Source organism: Ahaetulla prasina, chromosome 1 (assembly GCF_028640845.1).
Source record: "Ahaetulla prasina isolate Xishuangbanna chromosome 1, ASM2864084v1, whole genome shotgun sequence".
Lineage (NCBI taxonomy): Eukaryota > Metazoa > Chordata > Lepidosauria > Squamata > Colubridae > Ahaetulla > Ahaetulla prasina.
In genome coordinates this window covers 245,813,617-245,836,295 of record NC_080539.1, presented here as the reverse complement: position 1 = coordinate 245,836,295, position 22,679 = coordinate 245,813,617, and the positions used below count along the sequence as shown (strand labels likewise).

At 35.0% G+C, this 22,679-nt stretch overlaps 1 protein-coding gene across 2 annotated transcripts in view; it reads right to left on the bottom strand.

Moving 5' to 3' along the window:
• Nucleotides 1–22,679, bottom strand: part of MYLK (myosin light chain kinase) — a 207,630-nt gene that overhangs the window by 13,986 nt on the left and 170,965 nt on the right. For both annotated transcript variants that reach the window (XM_058195197.1, XM_058195207.1), the window contains 7 exons: nt 16,850–17,152; nt 13,110–13,148; nt 12,930–13,023; nt 11,383–11,586; nt 7,435–7,652; nt 4,742–4,865; nt 106–258 (listed from right to left, as the gene is read on the bottom strand). In XM_058195197.1, coding sequence (XP_058051180.1) covers nt 106–258; nt 4,742–4,865; nt 7,435–7,652; nt 11,383–11,586; nt 12,930–13,023; nt 13,110–13,148; nt 16,850–17,152 — 1,135 coding nt within the window. The remainder of the gene's footprint in view (nt 1–105; nt 259–4,741; nt 4,866–7,434; nt 7,653–11,382; nt 11,587–12,929; nt 13,024–13,109; nt 13,149–16,849; nt 17,153–22,679) is intronic.

Here is a 22,679-nt window from a genome sequence, read left to right as displayed (position 1 = left end):
TAGATTTGCCATCACGGGTGTAAGAAGTTTCTCCAAGAGGATAGACATTATGCATTCATATTTAGAGCAGTATGTAAACATTGTATGAATGTAATGTATTCTTACCTCATATCTTTCTTTAGAAGGTTGCTTATGAAGTCTTTAGCATCATCTGATATTTCATCAAAAGCTTCGTCATCGAAATCCCAAGTGGCTGAGGTAACATTAGCTAACGTTTCATTGTCATTATCACCCATGAAAGGGGAAAGTCCACTTACCCTGAAATTTAGGATGAAAACAGTGAATGGTAACTTTTACTTGAGAGTGTTGATTTTTTTTGTTTTGTTTACATTTATATCCCGCCCTTCTCCAAAGACTCAGGGCGGCTTACAGTGTATAAGGCAATGATATCTTCTGAAGGAAAGGAATACATTATTTTTAATAGCATGCATGGTTTATAAATATGTAGAGTTAACGATTACATACAAGAAGTCACGACTTTAGAAATATGTTCTCAAAAGAGTTGAACAGCCTGATAAACCAAACATTTACGATACTAGAAGCAGAATTGATCTCAGTCTCAATAAGCTCTCAATACTCTTAAACCAAGGAAAAAATAAGGTGGTTTTGTTTTTGAAATGCACAGAAGCAGCTTCCAGACTTTAGTTCCATTATTTAGTCATTAGAGGGAGCCAGTAAGCTAGAGGTCTTTAAAAAAGAAAATCTGTGATTTTTTTGGTTTTCTTTTAAAGGAAATGCAGTATATTAGTGGAAGGGAGCTTTTGTTCGAAATGCAATATAAAAATATTTAGAAAATAGAATAAATGCATGCCATTACAAACAATCCTTGACGGAACAATGTCTATACAATACTTAAGTTTGTTTCATTTGCATAATAGTAGTTGTGCTACTGTTAAATAATATGCAATGCAAATTTAATTCATCAAATTATTGGTGAAAGAACTGTGTGTGCTCTAGAATTAGATGCAAAAATTTTATTGCATGGTTTGGAAAAAAAACCCAGTTTCAGTTCTACAGTATACAGTTAACACAAGCTATTAAACAAAAAGTACTGTAGCTTTCACTATTGTGCTTCAGGAAACCTAGTGAAACAATTAGCCTGGAACTGTAGATGAATTATATGGCAACAAACTGTCTCTCCAACATCAGAAACACAATTGATCAAGAAATCACTGGAAAAGATATTTTCTGAAAAAAGTGTAACATTTTGTCATTCTCTCTCTCCTTCATTGATTTATTTTTGACACTGAGCAGACTTTTGGATCTCCAAGTTGCTAACTTCACTTCATTTTAATTGAGCTGACTGCTATATTAGCTTATTAATGCATTTTACCTAAGCCATTTTGAGTCATAACAAGAAAACATGATATCATAACTGCTAAACTTCATTTCAGAACTTGATCCCATCAGTTCACTCCGGATCTGCAAGACCATAGAATAAGATACAAAGAATGAACTTTTCAATTAATTGCCTTGAAATTAATGGTAAGAAAAACAATATTCCTTAACTATTTTGGGAAGGAATAGAGAGTTCAAGAATGGAATTTGCTGGCATGCTTCATGGAGTGTCTTCATTTTTTCCACAGATCTCTGTAACCTTGATCTGTGATCTCTATTTTATTCAATAATGAAACAGTATCTAATAGCAAAACAGAGCAGTATTTGTTTATGGAAACTATTTCCTTTCTGCGTTGTCACTGTCAAAATGAAAATGAACAGCAACCTTTAAGGAAAAAGTAATTTGGAAATGAAGGTATGCAGCTACTTAGAACTAATATTAAGCTTTTTATTGGAAACGTTTCTTCGGCTACTTAGAATCAGCATCTTCTTGGTATGGTATGCATAAACTCAGGCATACCGTAAAAGTCTCTGACAATTCTACTTTTACCAGGCAATTACAAAATGATGTGTGTGTCTTTCAATAATGCTAGAATGAAATCAAGGTAGCTTCCCTATTAACACTTATTCTCATTTATACTATCTGAGACTGACTACTCAGCTCCTCCAAGATGGCTTAAGGAGAAACTCAAGACTCAAGCATATTTCTGGGCTTTCGGCTTGGTACTCTACAGAGTCCACACAGTTGTATGAGAGGAGTGTGGGTACCTTTTTCCTTAGGACACTCTACTCTCATGTCAAAAGATCACTGTGCAAAATGTGCAATCTATAAAAACTCTTGATATGTATAAGCTTGTATTAGCTCAGTGCAAATTGAAAATTTACATTACTCTTATTTACCCAGAAATAGTGCTGATTGGGGGGATCAGCCTATTTGTGCCCCAAGAGTAAAGTATTTATAATTCATTTACCCTTATCTCCTCCCTTATGTTTTAGAAAATCATTTGTCTTTCCTTCCATAAACTTGCACAACATAAAGGACGTGGAAAAATTAGTACCTATATGTAACCACACAGTTTGAATTCTGGATTTTTCCCAACTGAAATAGAGTAATGCAGTTTTACTTCTTTGACCTCCCTTACCTATTTGCTGACCAATAACATTTGCTTCATTATGTTTTATCCTTGCGCTCATTAGCTTTTTTTAAGTGTAAGCTTCACTAAAGGATAAGCCATTGTTCATCCAAAAAAGTATATAATGGCTCATTACATGCTAGAGGAACATCTAGATATGATTTTTCTGCTAGAAAACTCAGAATTGCTTTCCAATGCAGGGTTCTATGAAAACTGTAATCTAAATTTCTGAAAACTAGCATTGGTTTCATCATTTTAATTCTTGAATGGAAGGTCATTTCATTTTTCCTGACTAGGATCTACATTTTAGAAAGGTTTTTAGTAGGATTTCCTTTCATCCACTGGCTCCAGGAAGTTATTTCTTCCTTTTTCATAAAAAAGGCCAGTCCCAAAAGAATTTGGGAGGGTAAGGTAATATGTTTATAAGTTTTATGAAGACCCTGAAGAAAAGAGGTCCATCTCAGTTCAAGGGCATTGGGAATAAAATGGATATGTCATTCAAGTGGAAACACATGTTTCAAGATTCAATTACTTTGCAAGCTTAACAACTAGCTCTAAAAGAAGCATTGATGAAAGAAGATTATTAATCTTGTCCAGAGTCTCAGAAAATCATGGTAACTGCAAGACTTTAATGATCGGAATTTACAATGAATCTCTAAATTGAAAAGCAATAAAGAAATTGTAGAATAAAATATAATCCACTATTCTGAGTATTGCTTGGAATTTACCTTAATCATAAATAAACAATGCTAAGAAACTATGGTTACTAAATCTGGGCTGCAGAAATCCATTCAACCACTAGCTGGCAGAAGCAGATGTTTCTGTACTGTATACTGCCATCTAATGGACATTTATACTAGTGCAGCCAAAACTTAGTAACCCGCAAGACACCAAAATGACACCTAATGGAAACATCCAAATAACAGAGACAGTAAAAAAAAAATCTAAAGCACAGGTAATTTTGAACGAACCCCCAAAAAATAATTATATATAAGTATTAAAAGTATTGGAAAGCCCATTTGAAAAGTAAAGTTGGAATAAATTATTTGCTAAATATTATTCTACAAGAATTATTTATGACCCCAACAGCACATTCATGCCTATTAAGTGCTAAAATAAACTTGAGGACAGTGTGAAACAAATGAAAGCAAAAGGCAGAAAAATAATTTAAAATTAACAGAGTCCAGAAACAAGTAAATGGAAGCATTTTATTTATAAATGAATGCTTTTTTATTTTAATTTATAAATTTTATTTATAAATGAAATTATAAATAAATGAAATGAAATTTAGAAAATGTGCTATGAAATATAAATATATACTTCAACATATAGAAATATGAGAAAACAAAATAATGTACCAATAATACCAATAAAACATCAGTGTAAAAATCTGTCTGTCTGTCTGTCTCATACTGAATACTCTTTCCTCCTTTATTTTCCCTACAACAAGTCTGTGAAGTGGGTTGGGGGGGGGGAGAGAGAGAGAGAAAGAGAAAAAGAAAGAGAGACACTGGGCCAAAGTTGGTTGGCTTTCAAGCCTAAGAGAGGTGTAAGACTCATGGTCTCCTGGTTTCTAGGCCAGCATCTTCATAATTAAATCAAACTGGCTCTTTAATAAATGCATTAATGAACAATAGTTGATATCCTGCTGTGATTTAATAGCAAAATATAAATTTCATACCCACATGTTCTCATACGTTCAGCTTAAGAAATTGCCTTGCAGATAATGATGTAACAAATGAAAAATTCTTAAGGGAAGAATTAAATTTTTAAATATGAAATTGTGAATCAGGAAAGAGACATTCTCATATATATGAGAATGAACAAAATTATTTTGTGTATGGAAAGTTAATTATTTCTATTGTCTATTGTATTATTTCTCAGGAATCTCACAGTGATTAAATGAAAATTGTACTTTCGTATCCCTGAAGTCAACAGGATTCAGATTCAGTTTAAAAGTAGTTTTAGGCAACTGTGAAATTCAATTAACTGGAATAATCTACTTATTATGACTAGGATAACAAATATATCCTTTCCTAAGTCTTAAAAGGATATTAACGTACTTACAAAACTGTGATCTAATTACGTTCTTATATTCTGGGAAGTTTTTGTGTTTAAAGAGCATGAATGTACATTTAAGGGGAAATAATCTCAAATAAAACTGCTGTATATGGATATGTTTAGATTGATATGTTTTCAGAAAGTAAGGATCTAGAATGTAAACAAAGAGAATGAGATATTTTAAATGTCTGAATCAATTAATTACTTACAAGATGTAGCAGATGACTCCTATGCTCCACATGTCAGTAGCATAGCCAATAGGTTCATAATTTATAACTTCTGGAGCCACAAATTCTGGTGTTCCAAAGAGGACCTTCAGAGAACCTGCATTTTCTAAGATAACAGAGAAGGTTAAAATGTTATCTGTGCAATATAGTGTCTCTGAAGTTGTTCTTTGAAGTTAAGCAAATTCTCCCCAAGTTTCAGAATTAACATAGAAAAATAATTTTAAGGCAGTCTTGGTAGAATATAAGGCAATTAGGAATGTGAACCTTGGCTGACTATCCAAATGTACAACATTAATCCATACATTCCTCTACTGCTGAACAGCTTTATATGGAGACTGGAAAGTCAAGTAAAGATTCCTTCTTTCTTTCCCTGCCTGCCCTCCCTTCCCTATACAAAATGCTTCTAATCCATTATATGTACTAGTATATGTGTATAAATATATCTACCCACTCACCAATATACTATAATGAATGTGTACATGTTACAGAGAAAGAAGCTACAGGTTTTCAAATGTTGTATAAGTCCCATTGTCACTGGTATGGGCCATGTAGGCTGCAGGGGTGAAATCCTACCAGTTCGGACCGGTTCGGGAGGACCGCTAGGGATTATGGGCATCAGTTTGCCAAACCGGTAGTAATTACCCCTCATTGGCCCTACCCACACCCGGCCGGTCGCCACTTGCTGCCTTAGGCGATATTCCACAGAATTCAATGTTAAATGCAGCAGAGAGAATGCTAACTTTTCTCCCTCCATTCAGAATGGAGCTGCTGCAGCCTGTCTCTTTAAGGTAGTCCCCAGGAGGGAAGGGGCCAGGAGGGAAGCATAAAGGGAGCAGCAGCTCCTTTCTGAATGGAGGGAGAACAGTTAGCATTCTCTCTGCCACAGAATTCAATGTTAAATGCAGCAGAGAGAATGCTAACTTTTCTCCCTCCATTCACAACGGAGCTGCTGCAGCCTGTCCCTTTTAAGGTAGTCCCCAGGAGGGAGGGGGACAGGGGTGGAGCAGCTGGAATGGAGCCATTTTATGAAAGGCAGGAAAATGGGGAAGAGGATTTTCCTGCCTGTCATATATTCCTCAATCTCAGCACAGACTGAGGGAAGGACGGTAGGCAGGAATATTCCCCTCCCCATTTTCCTGACATTCGTGACAAGGGAGTAGCTGAGAGGGGAGGGGCCGGTGAGAGCCCCTCGATGTGAGTGAAGTCGAGTTGGCCATGCCACAGAACTGGTAGGCTGGATATGTAAATGGAAACAGAAATTAAAAAAAAAATACTGGAAATACCTCCATCATTCAGTAATGATCTACAATTAGTCACAAGATTCTTATTTCAAAATACTGAATTTCTAAATATGATAAGTACAACCTATTACTGGGTGGGCACTTAATCTTGTTAGTAACTAGCTGGGGAGAGCCAAAATGCAGGGCTAGTTTCAAAAAGATGAAATTGAAAGATATCGTACCTTCTGATAAAAAATTTGTCCTGGAGCTGTTTATAATGTATATTCAGTGGAATAATAAATTTTGTTCCTTGATTATATTTGAGGTTACTGGACTGGCTTGTGGAAGCCGAGAGGTTAGCTGCATTAGTTTTCTAATGGCTTTAAATAAAGTTTTATGGTTAATGAGAAAAGGTTCAAAATCTTCTCTTGGTTATCATCCAGAGAAGCTGATTGAAAAAATGCCTGAAATTATTTGATTCAGCATTTTCTAACAAGCTACAGTAAGCCCAATTCTGTGATCAGGATGATAGAAAAAGGGACAAATGGGAATTCTAGAAGCTTTACCAAACTAGTACTAGGCAGAATGAGAATTCTAGGAGTTACAAGCCCAACATATTGGGGCCTATAGAGTTGTCATCAACCTATCCACTCCAAACTGGAAAAGGCCAGGTGACAGCACTTGTCTTGGAGTAGGAGAAAACTAAACTGCATTCAATAAAGAATCAACGTGAGTGAGAGACCATCTGCCAGTACTATATCTCCAGAGAATTTGGGAGATAATAAATATGGTGGGACAATTTCTATAGGAAACAGCATAGAACTGCATTTATTGAGATTGTAATCTATCCCCAATTAATTTCACATATTAATTCTTCACTACAGTATGCCCCATCTTATTTCTTTACTAATCTGTGATTTTATCAAAACATATATGTTTCTAAAAGCCTGTTTCATGTTTTTGTTGAAACTCAGGTTGGCACAAGGTTTTGAATTGAGCACACAAAAATTCAAAAGGAGGAAATTAACAAGTAATTACCTTATAATCAAAAAGTAGTTTAAAGACTATTAATAAAATCAGCTCTGACTGGGATCATAAATTCTGCTTAAAATTATGATTATTTGCCACAGATATTTATTTCAGCTTGTGAAATCTACATATCAGGCATTATTGTTTGGGGAATCAGTCAAAGCTTATCCAATGACTTCCCTCAAGCTCTAGAATTTATGGATGTAATCATCTTCTGACTGATAATAGAAAGAACTGCATTCATCTGAAGGATCCGCTGCAAAGGATCTTTGGCAAGCTATAATGCTAATTAAGCCATACAAAAAAATGGGACAAGCCAATTTTCAATTAAATAGTGGTTCGAAGTACCAAATAGTGGTTACAATTACTATACATTATAAAAATACACTGTGCCTGACAGTTTTTAAGATCACTTGGAGACTTTACCTAATCTTCGTGCAAGTCCAAAATCAATCAGCTTGATTCTTGTACCGATTTTGTTGACACACATAATATTTTCAGGTTTCAAGTCCAGATGAACAATGCCTTGTTTATGAATGAATTGTACACCTTCTGAGATCTGTTTCATGTATTTAATGCATTCCCTCTCTGTCAGTTCAAAGTCCTCATCAATTATTCTTTCAAAGAGCTCTCCTCCCGAAACACTAAAGCAATATAACAAAGAGAAAACAAACTGCATGGAAAACACATTCTTTACATGAAAGCAAGTCAGCTCACCTAATCTGATTATTCTGGAGGACTAAGATGGGATGGGGAATAGGAAAAATGTAATGTATCTATGCACAAACATTCCTTTGTCCCAACATTCAACCCTTTGAACATCTCAACCTCTGTCAATGCAAGACAAAGTGACATTTACTGTTTTGAAGAATAATAGAATTGGAAGTGACTTTGGAGGTCTTCTAGTCCAACCCCTTCCTCAGGCAAGAAACCCTATACCATTTCAGACAAATGCTATCTAATCTCTTCTTTAAAACCTCCAGTATTGGAGCATCCACAATTTCGGAGGCAAGTCGTTCCATTGATTAATTTATTCTGTCAGAAAATTTCTAGATAGGTTGGTTTTCTCCTTGATTAGTTTCCATCCACTGCTTCTTGTTTTGATTTAAGGCACTTTGGAGAATAGGTTGACCTTCTCTTCTTTAGATATTGGAACACATTACAATAGTGAAAGAGTACTGTGGTCTCTTCAGAAATTCATACTTTTAATGTTTAGATTTTATTTTGTTCATATTATCCAATATGATTTTAAATACAGTTAGAAAAAAGAACATCATATGTTGGATAAAACTTGTAGAGAAAAGATACCAACAAACAAAACATTAAAAATGAATTTTTAAATTTAAAAAATAAATAAATACGGTTTTAACATTCTGGAACAAGAGCGCAACAAAAAAAAAAGTTTTCCCAAAATTCAGAAACTGTCCATCAGTGCTGATAAAAAAAGCTTCGTTTTCAAATAATGGCCTCAAAAAATGTATAATCTGAATATATAAATTACTCATACATCACTCAGCATTTGATACACTTACAGGTAAGAATTTTAATGTAACAGCACAACCAACATATTCACTGAACTGCTGGGATATAATTCTTGCCAAGTGTGTTTCATTCCGTAGGATCAGTTATAGATATATAGTAATGTCATTTTAGTGGTTCTAAGTAAAAGGAATGATGTTAGATTTCTATTGAGACAGGAAAAACATTTTCCCCACATACGGTGTTGAATTTAAAACAAAACGGCAGCAGTGAAAACTTGGATCTGCAAATCACTATTGCAAATCCTGTTTTGTTTTTTGTTAATGAATCTAGCCAAGTACTGTTTACACTAATTTATTTATTTATTTATTTATTTAATATTTACCACTCCTCTCTGTTTATAAAATATTCAAAGAAGCTGATAGCAATTGAACAAGGAATTTGGTAGTCAACAATGTAAGACTTTGTATTGGTTATGCTTTAGGTCGGGGTCTCCAACCTCAGCAACTCTAAGCCTAGTGGACTTCAACTCCCAGAATCCCCCAGCCAGCAAAGCTGGCTGAGACTTCTGGGAGTTGAAGTCCACCAGGCTTAAAGTTGCCAAGGTTGAAGACCCCTGCTTTAGGTAACAGAAGCAAAGACATTTTGGAGTCCTATTCTGAACTACTTGTGGCTTTTGTGCTCCTGCCTGAACACAACCCAGAATTTAGTTGCATCAAGTGGTGTCTGAAGAAAAACTATGAAATTGGAGTAATAAGTGGACAAATTCAGATCATAAGAAAAGATGAAGATTCATTTGATCAAACAAAGGATGTGCTACAATGGATGGCAGAGAAAGCCATTATACATAAGACAGTCAAACAGAGCAAATTAAGCAAATGAAAATGACTATGATGGGTAATGGTCAAAGAAGATACTTAGTATGGCAAGAATTTAGAAACGGCTTTTAGATCCCCACAATAGAAATATGTTCCAAGTTTGCAAAGATGAAAAAAAACATACTGCTAAGCAGGAGATAGGAAGGTGGATCCCAGAAGATGCAGCTTTTTAAGAAAGTGAAGAAACAAGGTAAATGGTGACTGATTCTCCAAGAAAATAAAGAAAAGAAATAAAGAAATAAAGAAAATATTGGTTGGAACCATTAAGTATCTGATCTTGGATATGACAGATAAATCTCAAAGAGTACGGATAGTTATCCCTTTCTGCTAGTCCAAATGGAGACAAGTGATGCTGCCAAGAGTAGTTATAATTATAACATCATGGACTATGAAGATTTGAAGAGGTTTAGAACAATAGTACTCAAGTGATATTCTCATCCATCCTCTCTACCCAAATAACAGAGCCTTAAACAACCAATCAAGAGATAAACGGAAGATGTTTGGTTTCTAGGAACAAAGACTGAATTTTTGGATGATGATTACAGGCATGAAATGGTTGGTACATGACAAGTACCAGACAAATACTATTTGACTGAAGTATGGCAGGTTTAACTAGAGAGACTTGAAACTGAATCCAGAAGTTTGAAGACTAAAACTCTGAAGAAAAATTATCAGGTACAAAACTGTGCAATACGGAAGAATGTTAGAGGGTTTCTTTAATAGGAGCTATTAAATCCTTCAATTAAAAAAAAAACATTAGAAATATTGGCTCATAAAAATCATGCTGTTTATTTCCCATGGTCTTGAAGCACTAAACCAGTAAGTCAAATATGACCTAATATTAATAACAGATCTAGTGGAAAGATTCCTGCAATTACAATACACCCACTCTTTGTTTAGCAAACTTCTTCATTTAGCACACATTTGCAAATATTGCAACAATAAAAAAATCCATTATCTGATCAATGTGACAATAATGCATTCTAGAATGAGATTAACACTGGCATAGTTGTATGTGAACTTAATTTGAATGAGATTGTAGTAACCAATGATCTTTGCAGCATCTCTCTCTCTCTCCCCTCCCTCCCTCCCCCCTCTCTCTTTCACTTAATGACTATTTTTCTCAATGATGGTTGTTAGAACAGAGTTCGGTCACTAAATAAAGAGTGGATGCAAAGGAACTGAAGGATACTATTCGTTCAAAAGGACTGCAAAAACATTTTTCCAGGTTTCTGAATTGTTAAGATACCGTGTCATTATCACTTAGACCATAATGCTTTAAAAGTCAAAATAAAACCGGGGGATTTTCAGACTTGATATAGCTGGAATGTGCATGGAATTATTATCATTCTTCTGTCCCTCGATTTCTAAAGCCAGAACATAATTCTTACATTATGTGGGTGGGTGGGGAAATGCATTAAAAACTTGCTAGATTCATATAATCTCAGATGACCTCAAATTATGATGGGATAAGTCAAGCTTGAAACGCTATTTTAAGAGCTTTCATTGGCACGGCCGTTGTTTCTGCTTCTGGGAAATACTAGATTGAAATAAAAAACAGGAACATACAATTTAATGCAATTCATCCTCCACAGAAGTTGCCTCATTTTGTTCAGTGAATTAATTCATAAGCCTGCAAACCATGGAAGTGCTCATGTTGTAAAAACCTTGGACTGGACAGCAATCACCATTTATCGGTATATTTAAAGGGAAATAATATTTAATTGTTTAAAAACAGTGGACTATTGTGTTTTGTAGAGCTGAATAAAATATTCTGAATTGCAAGATGTTACTTAAAGCAGTTACTGCACTCAAAGCTGAGAGTGACTGTACTGTTCCAATGTAATACAGCAGCTTACTATTACTATTAGTCTGCTTTGGGACATAGGAAGAACATAAGGGGAAATATGTCATTTAAAAAAATAATAAACAAGTTCAGGCTTGTTAGATAAGAAAATAAAGATTATAAAAACATTGACACTCATATTATTCCTACTACAGTCAACTTTATACTTACAGTTCCAATACCATGACAATGTTAGCTTTCTCTTCAAAAGCATCTACCAACTGAACAAGTTTTGGATGGTGCAGACAGTTCATTATGCTGATCTCTTGCCTTATGTTTTCTTTATCCTTAGCTGAATACGCTTTAAAAAATTTTCCTGCCCAAACTTTTCCACCTTTTTTCTCAACAAGCCGGAAAACCTGTCCAAATTTCCCTCTGAAAAATATAGGAAAAAAATCCCAATGAAATGAAAATATGTAACACAGGGAAACGTGCTTTCTGGATAACCTAGATTCTAGGGTTTAAGATGATTAATGTGATTCTCATGCTTGGCTGACAGGTGCTTAGCCAGAACCAGCATGCTTGGGTTCACAGGCAGAGACATGAAAAGGCAAAAGTTATTGGAATGTGGAAACTGCCCTACAGCAGCTCTGATGTCTTTTTGTACTTACCTATATAGCACATTTTTTTTCTACAGTGACTAACAGCTCTCCATGCCCTCGCAACACTTGATATCAGATATCTTAAAATTAGAACACCAAGTATTGAACTTGGAGTCCTTAATGTGCAAAGCATGGGCTTTTCTGTTAAGCAACACAGTAATTAATCCAGTAATAAAAGGATTGAAATGTAATTTGAATATGTAGTGAATTTCTCAATTACAAAAGATGTGGAGAAACAAGACAAAAAGTCCTTTGCATCATTGAACATTCTGAGTAAACTAGGAGAGAGGAATCCTAAATAATTTCTTTGTAAACTTCTCTAGCATGATTTTGGAATCTAGCAGCTTTGCCCTTCTACAGAGAATTGACCTTCCAGAAAGAATGGAGTTGCAAATCTGATAAAATGGATTAGACTTCAACAATAAGATGCATATCAGAATGCAGCTTGGTGCCCACCAAGGAGATCCATTTGGGCCCACTAAATCTTTACCTTTCTCTATGAATGATGAATAGTTTTTCACAATAACTGTTTATACATTCTCTTTAATTTAAGGAAAGAGAGATTGTGACTTTATTATGACAATAGAACTACTCGTCTTAGGGAAGTATTTAAAAGTTTGCAGAGTACTTGGAGAGTTCTTGAGACTAAGAATAAAAGCCAATGTCGGGGGCCTGTTTCATCTTGTCATGTTTGTCACTGGGCTAAGTCTGTTCCTGGAAAATCAACCAGCTTGTTCCAGTCTGTGCCTTCTCCCTTCTGACATCGGGAACACATTACTGATCTTCCCTCTGTGCAAGGCTACACAAGCATTGCAGTAGTGATGGGATTTATTTACAAAGATGGCTTATTTTATTCCTTGCAAGGGTCATTTATTGGATCTGAAAACAGCGCTTTTTAGATCATGTTTTTTAGATACAGACCATGCTTTTAGGTACAGGACTTAATCAATTGTGTGATCTCAGATTGTGGCTCGTTTGGTAGAAAATTATTTGAGTATGAATAAGAAATCAGATATACCTTAGAGACTCATTTAATATGCATTTAAAAAGCTATTGACAATAGATTTTCAATTAGACAATGTACTTTTTCAGTAAACGGGGGAAACATATACTTACGATCCCAATCTTTCTTCAACATGGTAGAATTCTGAAATTTTTTGTTCTGTATTGATAGATACTGTCCGATAATCAATTTCTGTTTCTTTCGCTTCTACAATTTAGTACAAAAATATTTCATTACAAAAAATTTCCCTTATATACCATGAATCCCATATTTTGCAATAGTCAAGATCTTACCATCATCAGATCCTTCTGCTTCTTCTTCTTCTTTAGGGCCTAAAAAAAAAACCAACCACATGTAGGAATATATATGCCTCTTAAGACTCATGATCCAGCTTGTCCACTTCCCCGTTCTTTATTTCATATGCCTTGTTGTGACTCCTTTCTGGAATAAGGCGCTTACGCACACTGAACTCTTTCTAAAGTTTGGAGGTACACAATATTGTTGAACTGCTTTGTACTGTGATCTGCCCAAAGACCAATTCATGAACATGTTCATGGTTGCCAAGATGTTGGAAATACTGAAAGGAAAAGTTCTAGTTCCTGATCATTTAATGGCAACACTTAACTCCTGGCTATTGTTGGCAATATAATTTGAATTCTTATTTGGGCACATCAGATTTGTAAGCTTGATCTTTTTTCTCCCAATATATGCTTTGCAAATAGGTTCCCAAACTGAGTTTTTCTTCTCCCTCATCTTATAAATATATGTTGTTTTACCAAAAAAATTAAAAAAATTAATTCAAGATATATTCTTTTCCATATATTATTCCTCCACTCCAGGCAGAGACATTAATACAGCAGCTTTACTAACAACATATTATTTGTTTACTTTTTTTTTTAGAAGAAAGCTTTTGGATTAACTTTCTATAAGCACTTTTGCACATGGCATTTGTTTTTAAAAATTTAGCTTCGTTATTGCAACTCTCATCCTATTTATATCTCTTAAGATACCATTTATGGGAAAGGGCTACAGCACAGTGATAGAATAGTGTCTGATTTGTATGCAGTGGGTTTCAGGTTAGCAGTCACCAGTTATGAGGATCAAATGGCTATTCATGAGAAAAATTCCGTTTGGGACAGTCAGAGCAGACAGTAATTATCTGATCTAGTTTAACACAGTATCTTGTGGAACTACAGACCAAAAACAAGCTTTCCAAATTCTTTTATGAGGTTTATAAATTAATATTTGGTATTTATTTTACTAAATGTTATAAATATAAAATTGTCGCTATCATGTAGAGGACACCTGAAGCCCCTCCACTGCTCCAAGACTTCTTTTATTGCCAGGTGTGATCAATCTTCATGCCGTTTGCATATAGCTGGTGGTGTACTCGGGGTCTTACTCTCACTTTTGAATGCAGGAACTAGTAAATTCTATGCAATCAGTATCTTCTCAAAGTTCAATGTTAATGTAATAAATTCTAAATAAAACTTGTATCTTCTATTTGAACATTTATTTCATTTCATTATTACAGATTGTTGTGCTGAAGCAGAGCTATAATGCATGGCCTCCAAAGAAGGCTGGATTCAGATTAAACACATGCCTCAGGCTTGCATACAAAGTATAATCACATTTATTATATTTCCTTTTATAACTTAAAAAGTTCACAATGTTTTTTTCCACTGACAGGGTTGTGGGGAAGTTGCAGCACAGAAGAATCTTTCCTCTATATGGACCGTTTTTTAAAACAGTTGTTTTCCATTGCTTGCTTTTTTTGAAGGGAACACATTCTTGACAGTATGATTATATAGTAAATAAAAATTTCAGTGAGATACCCTTAGTGAAATCCTGAGTGATCAAAAAATGAAAGAATCCTTGAAATATATAAACTACTGCAATGTTTACTCTAAAATAATACTATGAACTCTTTTATTTGGACTCACATCTATAAAGAGGGCATACAGAGTGTATCTTAAAAAGGAAAATGGACACTGAAACACACGATCCATTCTTTAGAGGATGAATGTAAAAAAAAATACTGTGTGGTGTACCTTTTAAAAAAATTCTTTAAAAACAAAACAACTTGTTATTTCAAGTGCTTAAACCTGGCTTTCTGGAAATCTTCAGATATGTTGGATTTTAATATTCAACCTCCAAATGGGGCTTTGCTGGTTGGGATTTTTAGAAATTGCTATCCAAAACAGGCTGAGGAAATTAATCTAAGATACTATTTGGGGGTTGTATTATCTTTATTCAGCAAGTTATACAGTATCAATCGTAAATGCATTTGGGTATGACTGAAATTTCCTGGAAAAGATGAAACCTGCATCAAAAGTTTCTTCTACCAAAAGTATTTTATGGCCCAGGACTGATGTTTTCAACATGCAATTGGTGAGGAACTTCATAATAAAATGACTGTTAGATCAGAAGTTTTTTCTTCATGATTTCAGTGATCCTTCCTTTTCATTGTTAATTTTTGTTTTGCTGCACATTTACAATGTAATCTTACATAGGTAACGGATTAAAGGAGCTACCTTAAATCCTATGAACCAATCAAATGACGCCAAGGTATCTAAAAGCTAGGTACCTGCTGTGGAATATAAGCTCTGGAAATATTCCTTGTTCTGTTCACCTTAGGCAGTAAAATCCTTTTGGCTTAAGAAGTTGTGTCGTTTGTCACTAATTTTAATGAAACTTTCTTCTTTTAATACATGAGGCTTTTTCCTCCAATGTTTGATTGTTTTATTCTAACTTTATTATATACTGACTAGGTAAGCAGGAGTATTATTTATAATAAGAACACAAGCAAAAACATTTTGTGATTATTTGTCTCCTCTGCCCTGTGCTACATTGTTTTCTAAATAAATAGTCTTTTAAAAAACAATCTGTTTTCCAGTTTTGGAGAGCCAGTCTTCATATACAGAATTATATTTTCAACTAAACTGCAATACCTTGCTCTCAAAAACAGCTATTATCTGTCAATTCATTGTTGATGTACATATAAGGAAATGGCACAGTCTGTACCACATCCTGGTCATGATAATCTAAAAATACTGTACTGCAATTCATAAGTCTCCCTGCATCTCAAGATCACAAAACAGTGGGGTTTTTTTGATAGACGTATATACCCCTTTCCCTTAATAACTTAAAATACTTTATGCTTATTATTTCAGTTACCACATAACAGACCTGCAAAGTAATTCAGAACAGCATTTTACAGATGGGAACTCAAGTTGCAAAGAAGAGTGGTTTGCTATTATAAGATGCCTTATGGGCAGCTGCTCCATAAAACTCTGATTTGTCTTCGCCAAATAGTAAAGGGAAAACGATATAACGCTACTACTTAAGTATGGTTTACTTACGCTAAGCTATCTAATAACTCATAGCCAGACTAATGTTTAAATGATGAATTACCAGGAAGAAAGTGATAAACTGAATTTTTGCACTCTAACAGCAAAGCTCTTTTACTTTGCTGAATTTAAAGTAGAAAGATAGCAACAAGATTCAACTATAATTCATAAGACTAAAGCAAATGTATCTTTCCTAAGACAATAACACTCATTTCCAAGTACCAAATTCATTATCAAACCAAAAACTTTGGATCTTGAAACTAAATGGATCATATTGAGATACAAATAGATAAAACCTCCATTTTATAATTTTATTGGATTTAGAAGCTACACGACTCTCAAATGACTCTGGGCAGCTTACATCTCAAAAGCAAGAAACAATAAAATGAAGGGAAAAACTTCATACTTCTGAAAAGAATCCCCACCTCATCAAAAAAGCCAAAACCAAACAGAGGATCAACAACCACTCTAACCCCAAGCTGGGAACAAAGTCAGGTTTTCAAAAGAATTACAAATCAATTGTAGGGTGGGAGACATATGGAGGATGCTCTTCATGTGTGTTCACATACAATAATCCACCCTCACTTCCTCATTTTGTGTAAAGGAATTTGATGCACTTATAGCAACTAGCATTCCTGTGATATAGAAATATTTCAAAGCATAATCCCTTATGGTAGACTTACCTTCTTCTTTCTTTCCTACTTTTACTAGCTCAGATTCATGACTTGGCTCACTGATCCCATACACATTAGCAGCTCGCACCCTGAATTTGTACTCCCGGTCAGCTAGAAGATCTTGGACACTGTATGAAGTGCTGCGGCAAGTGGTGAGATCTGTCCATTTCTTGTCTACTGTGTTCCATATTTCCACACTGTAGGACTGCACTGCACTTCCACCATCATATGAGGAGCCATACCATGAAAGGGTGAGGGAAGAACTCCGAATGTCAGATGCACAGGGAGTTCCTGCTGGAGGATCAGGCTTATCTGCAGATAGGGAAATGTATATGCAATGTGTTGTTGTTAATAATAACAATAACAACAATTATTATTATAGTTGCATAGTTACAGAATATCACGACCTGGCCATCGAAAATACGCGATTATGGATGAAACATGTGACAGTGATACTCATTGTCATCAGGGCACTTGGCACCATGTCCAAGAATTTTACAAAGTACATCAAGTAAATGCAGATTCCTGTAATACCACCAGCGGAACTACAAAAGACTGTGCTACTCGGAAAATCATATATTTTAAGAAGATACTTAGTTGATACCTAGGATGCTGGCAGCAACCCGTATCAACCATCAGAGCCAGTGTCAATGATATTTATGATACATTATTAAATGTTCAGTTGACTGAGTTTCATGTTTAATGAATAAAAGTTTATAATAATATTAATAGTGGTGCAGTGGTTAGAGTGTAGTACTGCAGGCTATTTCTGCTGACTGCCAGCTGCCTGCAATTTGGCAGTTCAAATCTCACCAGGCTCAAGGTTGAATCAGCCTTCTGAGGTGGGTAAAATGAGGATCCAGCTTGTTGGGAGCAACCTCTTAGAGAGTGTTGTAAAGCGGTATAAAAGTCAAAATGCTATGCTGTTGTTATTGTTATTATTATTATTTGTTTGTTACATTTATTTGCTGCCTATTTTGCTCTGGGGTTACTCTAGATGGCTTACAATAATAAAAAGGGAAAAAATGAAAGGAATAACAGAATAGAATTAAAATAGAACCATAAAATAATGAAAAAGGAAAAAGGAAACACAACAAGAATACATCAATATGATAACCAAAAACAATCATTATCTCAGCAAACCCACTTTCTTATTTCTCATACAGAGGAATGGCTGAACTTGAAGTAAATTTGGAAAATTTTGTTTTTCTCAAGAAAGCAAGTCACATTTTAAGACTTTACCTACACAGTGTTGGACACAAACTTCTTGTTAGATTTGGACAGTCCTAGAGGGTTTCTGTAATCCTGCACTCATGACTTACTTAAATCATGGATTCAACAATGTTATTTGATACTTAGCACTCCTTACTTTTCATTTATCATCCTTATTTAGAAGACAGTACGATACAGAAGTGATTTGTCAGCAGGAGAGTCTTTGGTCATGCAATTATTATCCATTGTAGTAATTTATGCTACATGCCAGGATCAGGGGATCATTTTTGGCCAAGATACTGAGCTGATACAAATCAGAATATTAAGGTCAGTGTTTCATGTGGGGCTGTGCAACACCTGATATCTGCATGCAAAAAATAATCTATGCTACATTAACACACATTTACTAAATCACACATTTACAGCAGGCACACGTATATGGTTTCCTGCCACAGTGCCATACCCTAAAATGAAGGTAAGCATTTTCTTGCCCAGAGATAAAAGAATCTTTCCCTCTTTCTCTGATGGCTGAACAGATATTAACACAATTAATTCTATTAAAACCAATTCAGTGTATTGAAAATTAATGATTTAGTTCTATAGCAGGTCTTTCAAATACCTTGAATTTGTTAATGCTTTCATAGACTCTTTAAATCCCTCTGAAAGAGCCCATTTAGTTTCTAGAGTACAAATTTAAAAATGGCTTTAGGTAAGTGTTAGATGCAGTAGCCACAAATGATAGATAACATTTTGTACTGGATGCATTAATTGTATTTGGCTTTCTTCTTTCCAAATTCCCTCTTGAAAGTTGCAAGTATTTTAGGGTGAAGAAATTTCTATATAGACTATTTAAGGCCCAGATACGTTATTATCCTAGCTGCTTTCTGACATTAAAATATATTCTTTTTTAACAGGTTTTTCAATAAAAGCAAGCCATAATTTAAAATAAAAATTCAATTTCCAAGAGTGTAGATTAATGTTTGAAACCCAGCACAATATATAATTGTAAAACTAAATCAATTTAAAAGAAGCATAAATCTCCTGTTACTTGTGTAGGTGCACTAATAGCAAAAGATCAAACCATTTTCAGTCCTGAAGAATTAATATATTTTTCAAATAACTGAACAAAACACTTCCATACATTTATAAAAGCTATTTTACTAAACAGTACAATCCTAAATATATTTACTAAGCTAATATATTTGTTATATAACTTGATTGCCCATTGATGAACCCATCACTAATTGTAATAATATAAGCTATAATTGCTGGGTCAAGGCTCACTATTCCTTATGCTACATACTATAACAACAGACTACGAAACCATCATTCTTTAATTTATGGTCCATATTGGGAAAGCTGGACAATAAGGTGTAGATACCATGGGGTAGGGTAAGCAAGGAGAACTCTAACAATGGCTACCACCAAAGGCAGTCTCCAGATTGAGAAGCATCATGCCTTGAAAACACATGTTGAGAGAAACGAAGAAAAGATTTTGCCTTCTTAATGTGCTTGCCATCTTCCCGGAAGAACTGGTTGGCTGCGGTAGGAAGCAAGATGCTGTATTTGCTGAATCATCAACTAGAACCACTGCAAAGTTCTATTTTTAATGAATGGACTTTAAATACCACTAACTTCAGGGGAATCTGTTTTCAAGCATCTATATTTGACTGCAGCTCTATGGCAAACTGATATCAAAATTAATGGATTGTGTTCATGTTTATTCAGTAAGGAAGAAAAAAGATTGGATACATATAAGAAGTAGTATTTATGAATGGACCCGGTATGTTATTCTGTATAAATGTTAAAGTTTTCTTAAGGCATGGAAGAAATCATTGCAGCTGGAAATACTGCAGATAAATAGATTTATGATATTTGATACAATTGTGTTATATTCATAGTGTAGTGTTAGTGAAAACCCATTACTGGGTCTCTTCCTTGTGTTTTAAAAGTACAGATGTTTTGTTTCCTTTTTGGAAGGAATTGATTAGTTACAGTAGTAGCATTCACAAGTTTGGGTTTTTATTTAAGAAGTTCTTTAATGTTTAATCCTCAAGTGTCAATATGTTATTCCTTTTCATCTTTTGTGCAGTATCAGCAGTATTAGGAAAAGAAAAAATGCAGAGTAAATTTCTTTCTCCACAAATTTGTTTATAGTTTATCAGCATTATTAAGGCATAGAGTAGCCTGAAAAAGCATTTGATAAAGTGACTAAATTAGTGAATCAAGGAAATGCTGGTGATATAATCCATTTAGACTTCAGTAAGGCATTTGGTAAAGCAAACCACAGCCTTTTTCTTGATAAGATAGAACAATGTTGGATAGACAATACAACCATCTGATGGATTTACAGTTGGCTGAACAAACTGATTCAGCGTCTGGCTGTCAATGGAACTACATCTACATGGAGGGAAGCATGCAGTAGAGAACCTCAAGGTTCTATCTTAGGCCAAACATCTTTCAACATCCTCATAAATGACCTAGATAAGAGAAATAAAAGGGTGCTCATCAAATTTGCAAATGACACCAAGCTGGGAGGGACTGCTAACACTCAAGATTCAAGATTCAGAAGACTCTTGACACACTTAAGCATTGGGCCCTATCCAACAAGATACAATTCAGTGGTTCTGCACTTAGGCAGGAAAAACCAAATGCACAGGTACAGAACAGGCAATATCTGGCTCAACAGTAGTGCTTATGAGAGCAATTTAGGAGTCTTGGTGGACCACCACTTAAATATGAATCAGGTGGCAATAAAGCCAGTGCAGTCCTAGGCTGCATCAACAACATTCCCTATTGATGTTGTTTGCCAGAAGGTCAGAAAAAATTATCACATGACCCTAGAACAGTTCAATCATCATAATTATGTGACAATTGCCAAGCTTTTGAATTTGGATCACATGACCACGGGGATGCTGCAACAGTCACAAGCATGAGGTTGTAGTTCACCTTTTTCAATGCTTCAAATGGTCACTGAATGAACTGTTGTAAGTGGAAGACTACCTGTACATGTTATACATGTGCAATATTGTTCTGGGTCACATTGTTTCTAAAAATAGACAAAATATTTCTCTGCATGCTGAAAATCTATATATGGAGCCATATATACCTGCACATAATTATTCTCAGAATTTGACAGCACAAGTCAAGGGTAGAATGTAACTGTTTTAGTTCCCTGCAACCAGGTCACCAATTACAGTGCTTTAATTTTTTTCTCATGAGCAAGTAAGGGCAAAATTAAAAGAACATACATGGATATAACTGAAATAGGTATGTCTAAGGCCTTCCTTCTAAGGATCCTAATAGACTTATTCTGTCTATCCTATGAATGGTCAGTATTTACTAGACTCAGTTGCTTCCAGGAGAATGTAGAATTATGTCTACAAAAATTCTACAGCCTTCCAAACTCTTAACTGGTTCATTTCCTTGGAAGTACAAGAGCTAGCTTTGCTATGCCATCCCTCATTTATGTAATTACAGCTGGTGTGTTTTTATTACCACTTATGCATTTATTTCTATTTATATCCCACATTTTTGCCCATAGGAACACAATGTCCCATTATAGAAGCAGGGTGCACCCAGGGTACACGATTAAAGCCTGGGCCCAGACAAAGATGCTGTATTAATTCTAGTCTACTAAGCATTCGAAATATTTAAATGATTGCCAGTAATTTCAACAATTTAAAACAGACACCATGGCCTGGAAAGGTTAAGCAAACATTCACACTGAACTTCACACTTAGGTGCTCACATCTTGCCAATCCTATGCTTCTTGCGTTTCATTTTTCTAAGTAAGTATTCCCATGCTTTCACAGTCTGCCATGGTTAATTTCCTGTGGTGGTCTCTGAGATACAGCCATAGTATGAAACAGAAGGGACCAACCATTGAGCTTACCCAGCAGTTTTAAAGCTAGTCGTGTTTATTTGGTTCATTCCTATATTCATAAAGGGTGCAGTATGGCCTAACAAACATTCAGGAGGACAATTATGAATGCATCTTATCACTGAAATCTTGAATCACATCAGAAAGAAGAATAAGCTTCAGAGCTTCCTCTTCAGTATGCTGGCTTTTAGGTGTTGATAATACAACATGCTGTGGCACATGACTGTTATTGCAAAATGGGTGTATTTAACTTTATTAAAACTGGTTCAAATAAATGGAAATGCTGCTCATCTGGCTTTTATAGGGGAGGCTGAGATTTTTGAGAGTGTCCCTTTTGCTATAATTAAACTGTGAGAGGGTGACTGCTTTCAGATTTTGAAATGCTTTGTGCTAAGGATGCTCACACAAGTCTCTTTTCTTGTACTTTTTAATCAGTTTGAAAAATATTGTTATTAAGTCTCTGTTATCTAAGATAATTTGCTGGGTGGTGCTGTTCGTGTTGTAATTGTGTTTTCGATAATGTTTTCATTATCCTTGAAACAGTAAGGGCTTTTTAAAAAATTGATCTTTACTTTCTGTGAAAATCTTGAACACCAATTACTGGTGTAAAGGCAGACATATATAAAATAAAAATCAAATAACTCTGGGCAGACAAGAGTAATAATATGGGATGTGGGTTCTTCCTTGTGCCCATTCTCAAAATCAACTGTCCAGAGGCATTAGCATTCATTGCAAAATTCTAGC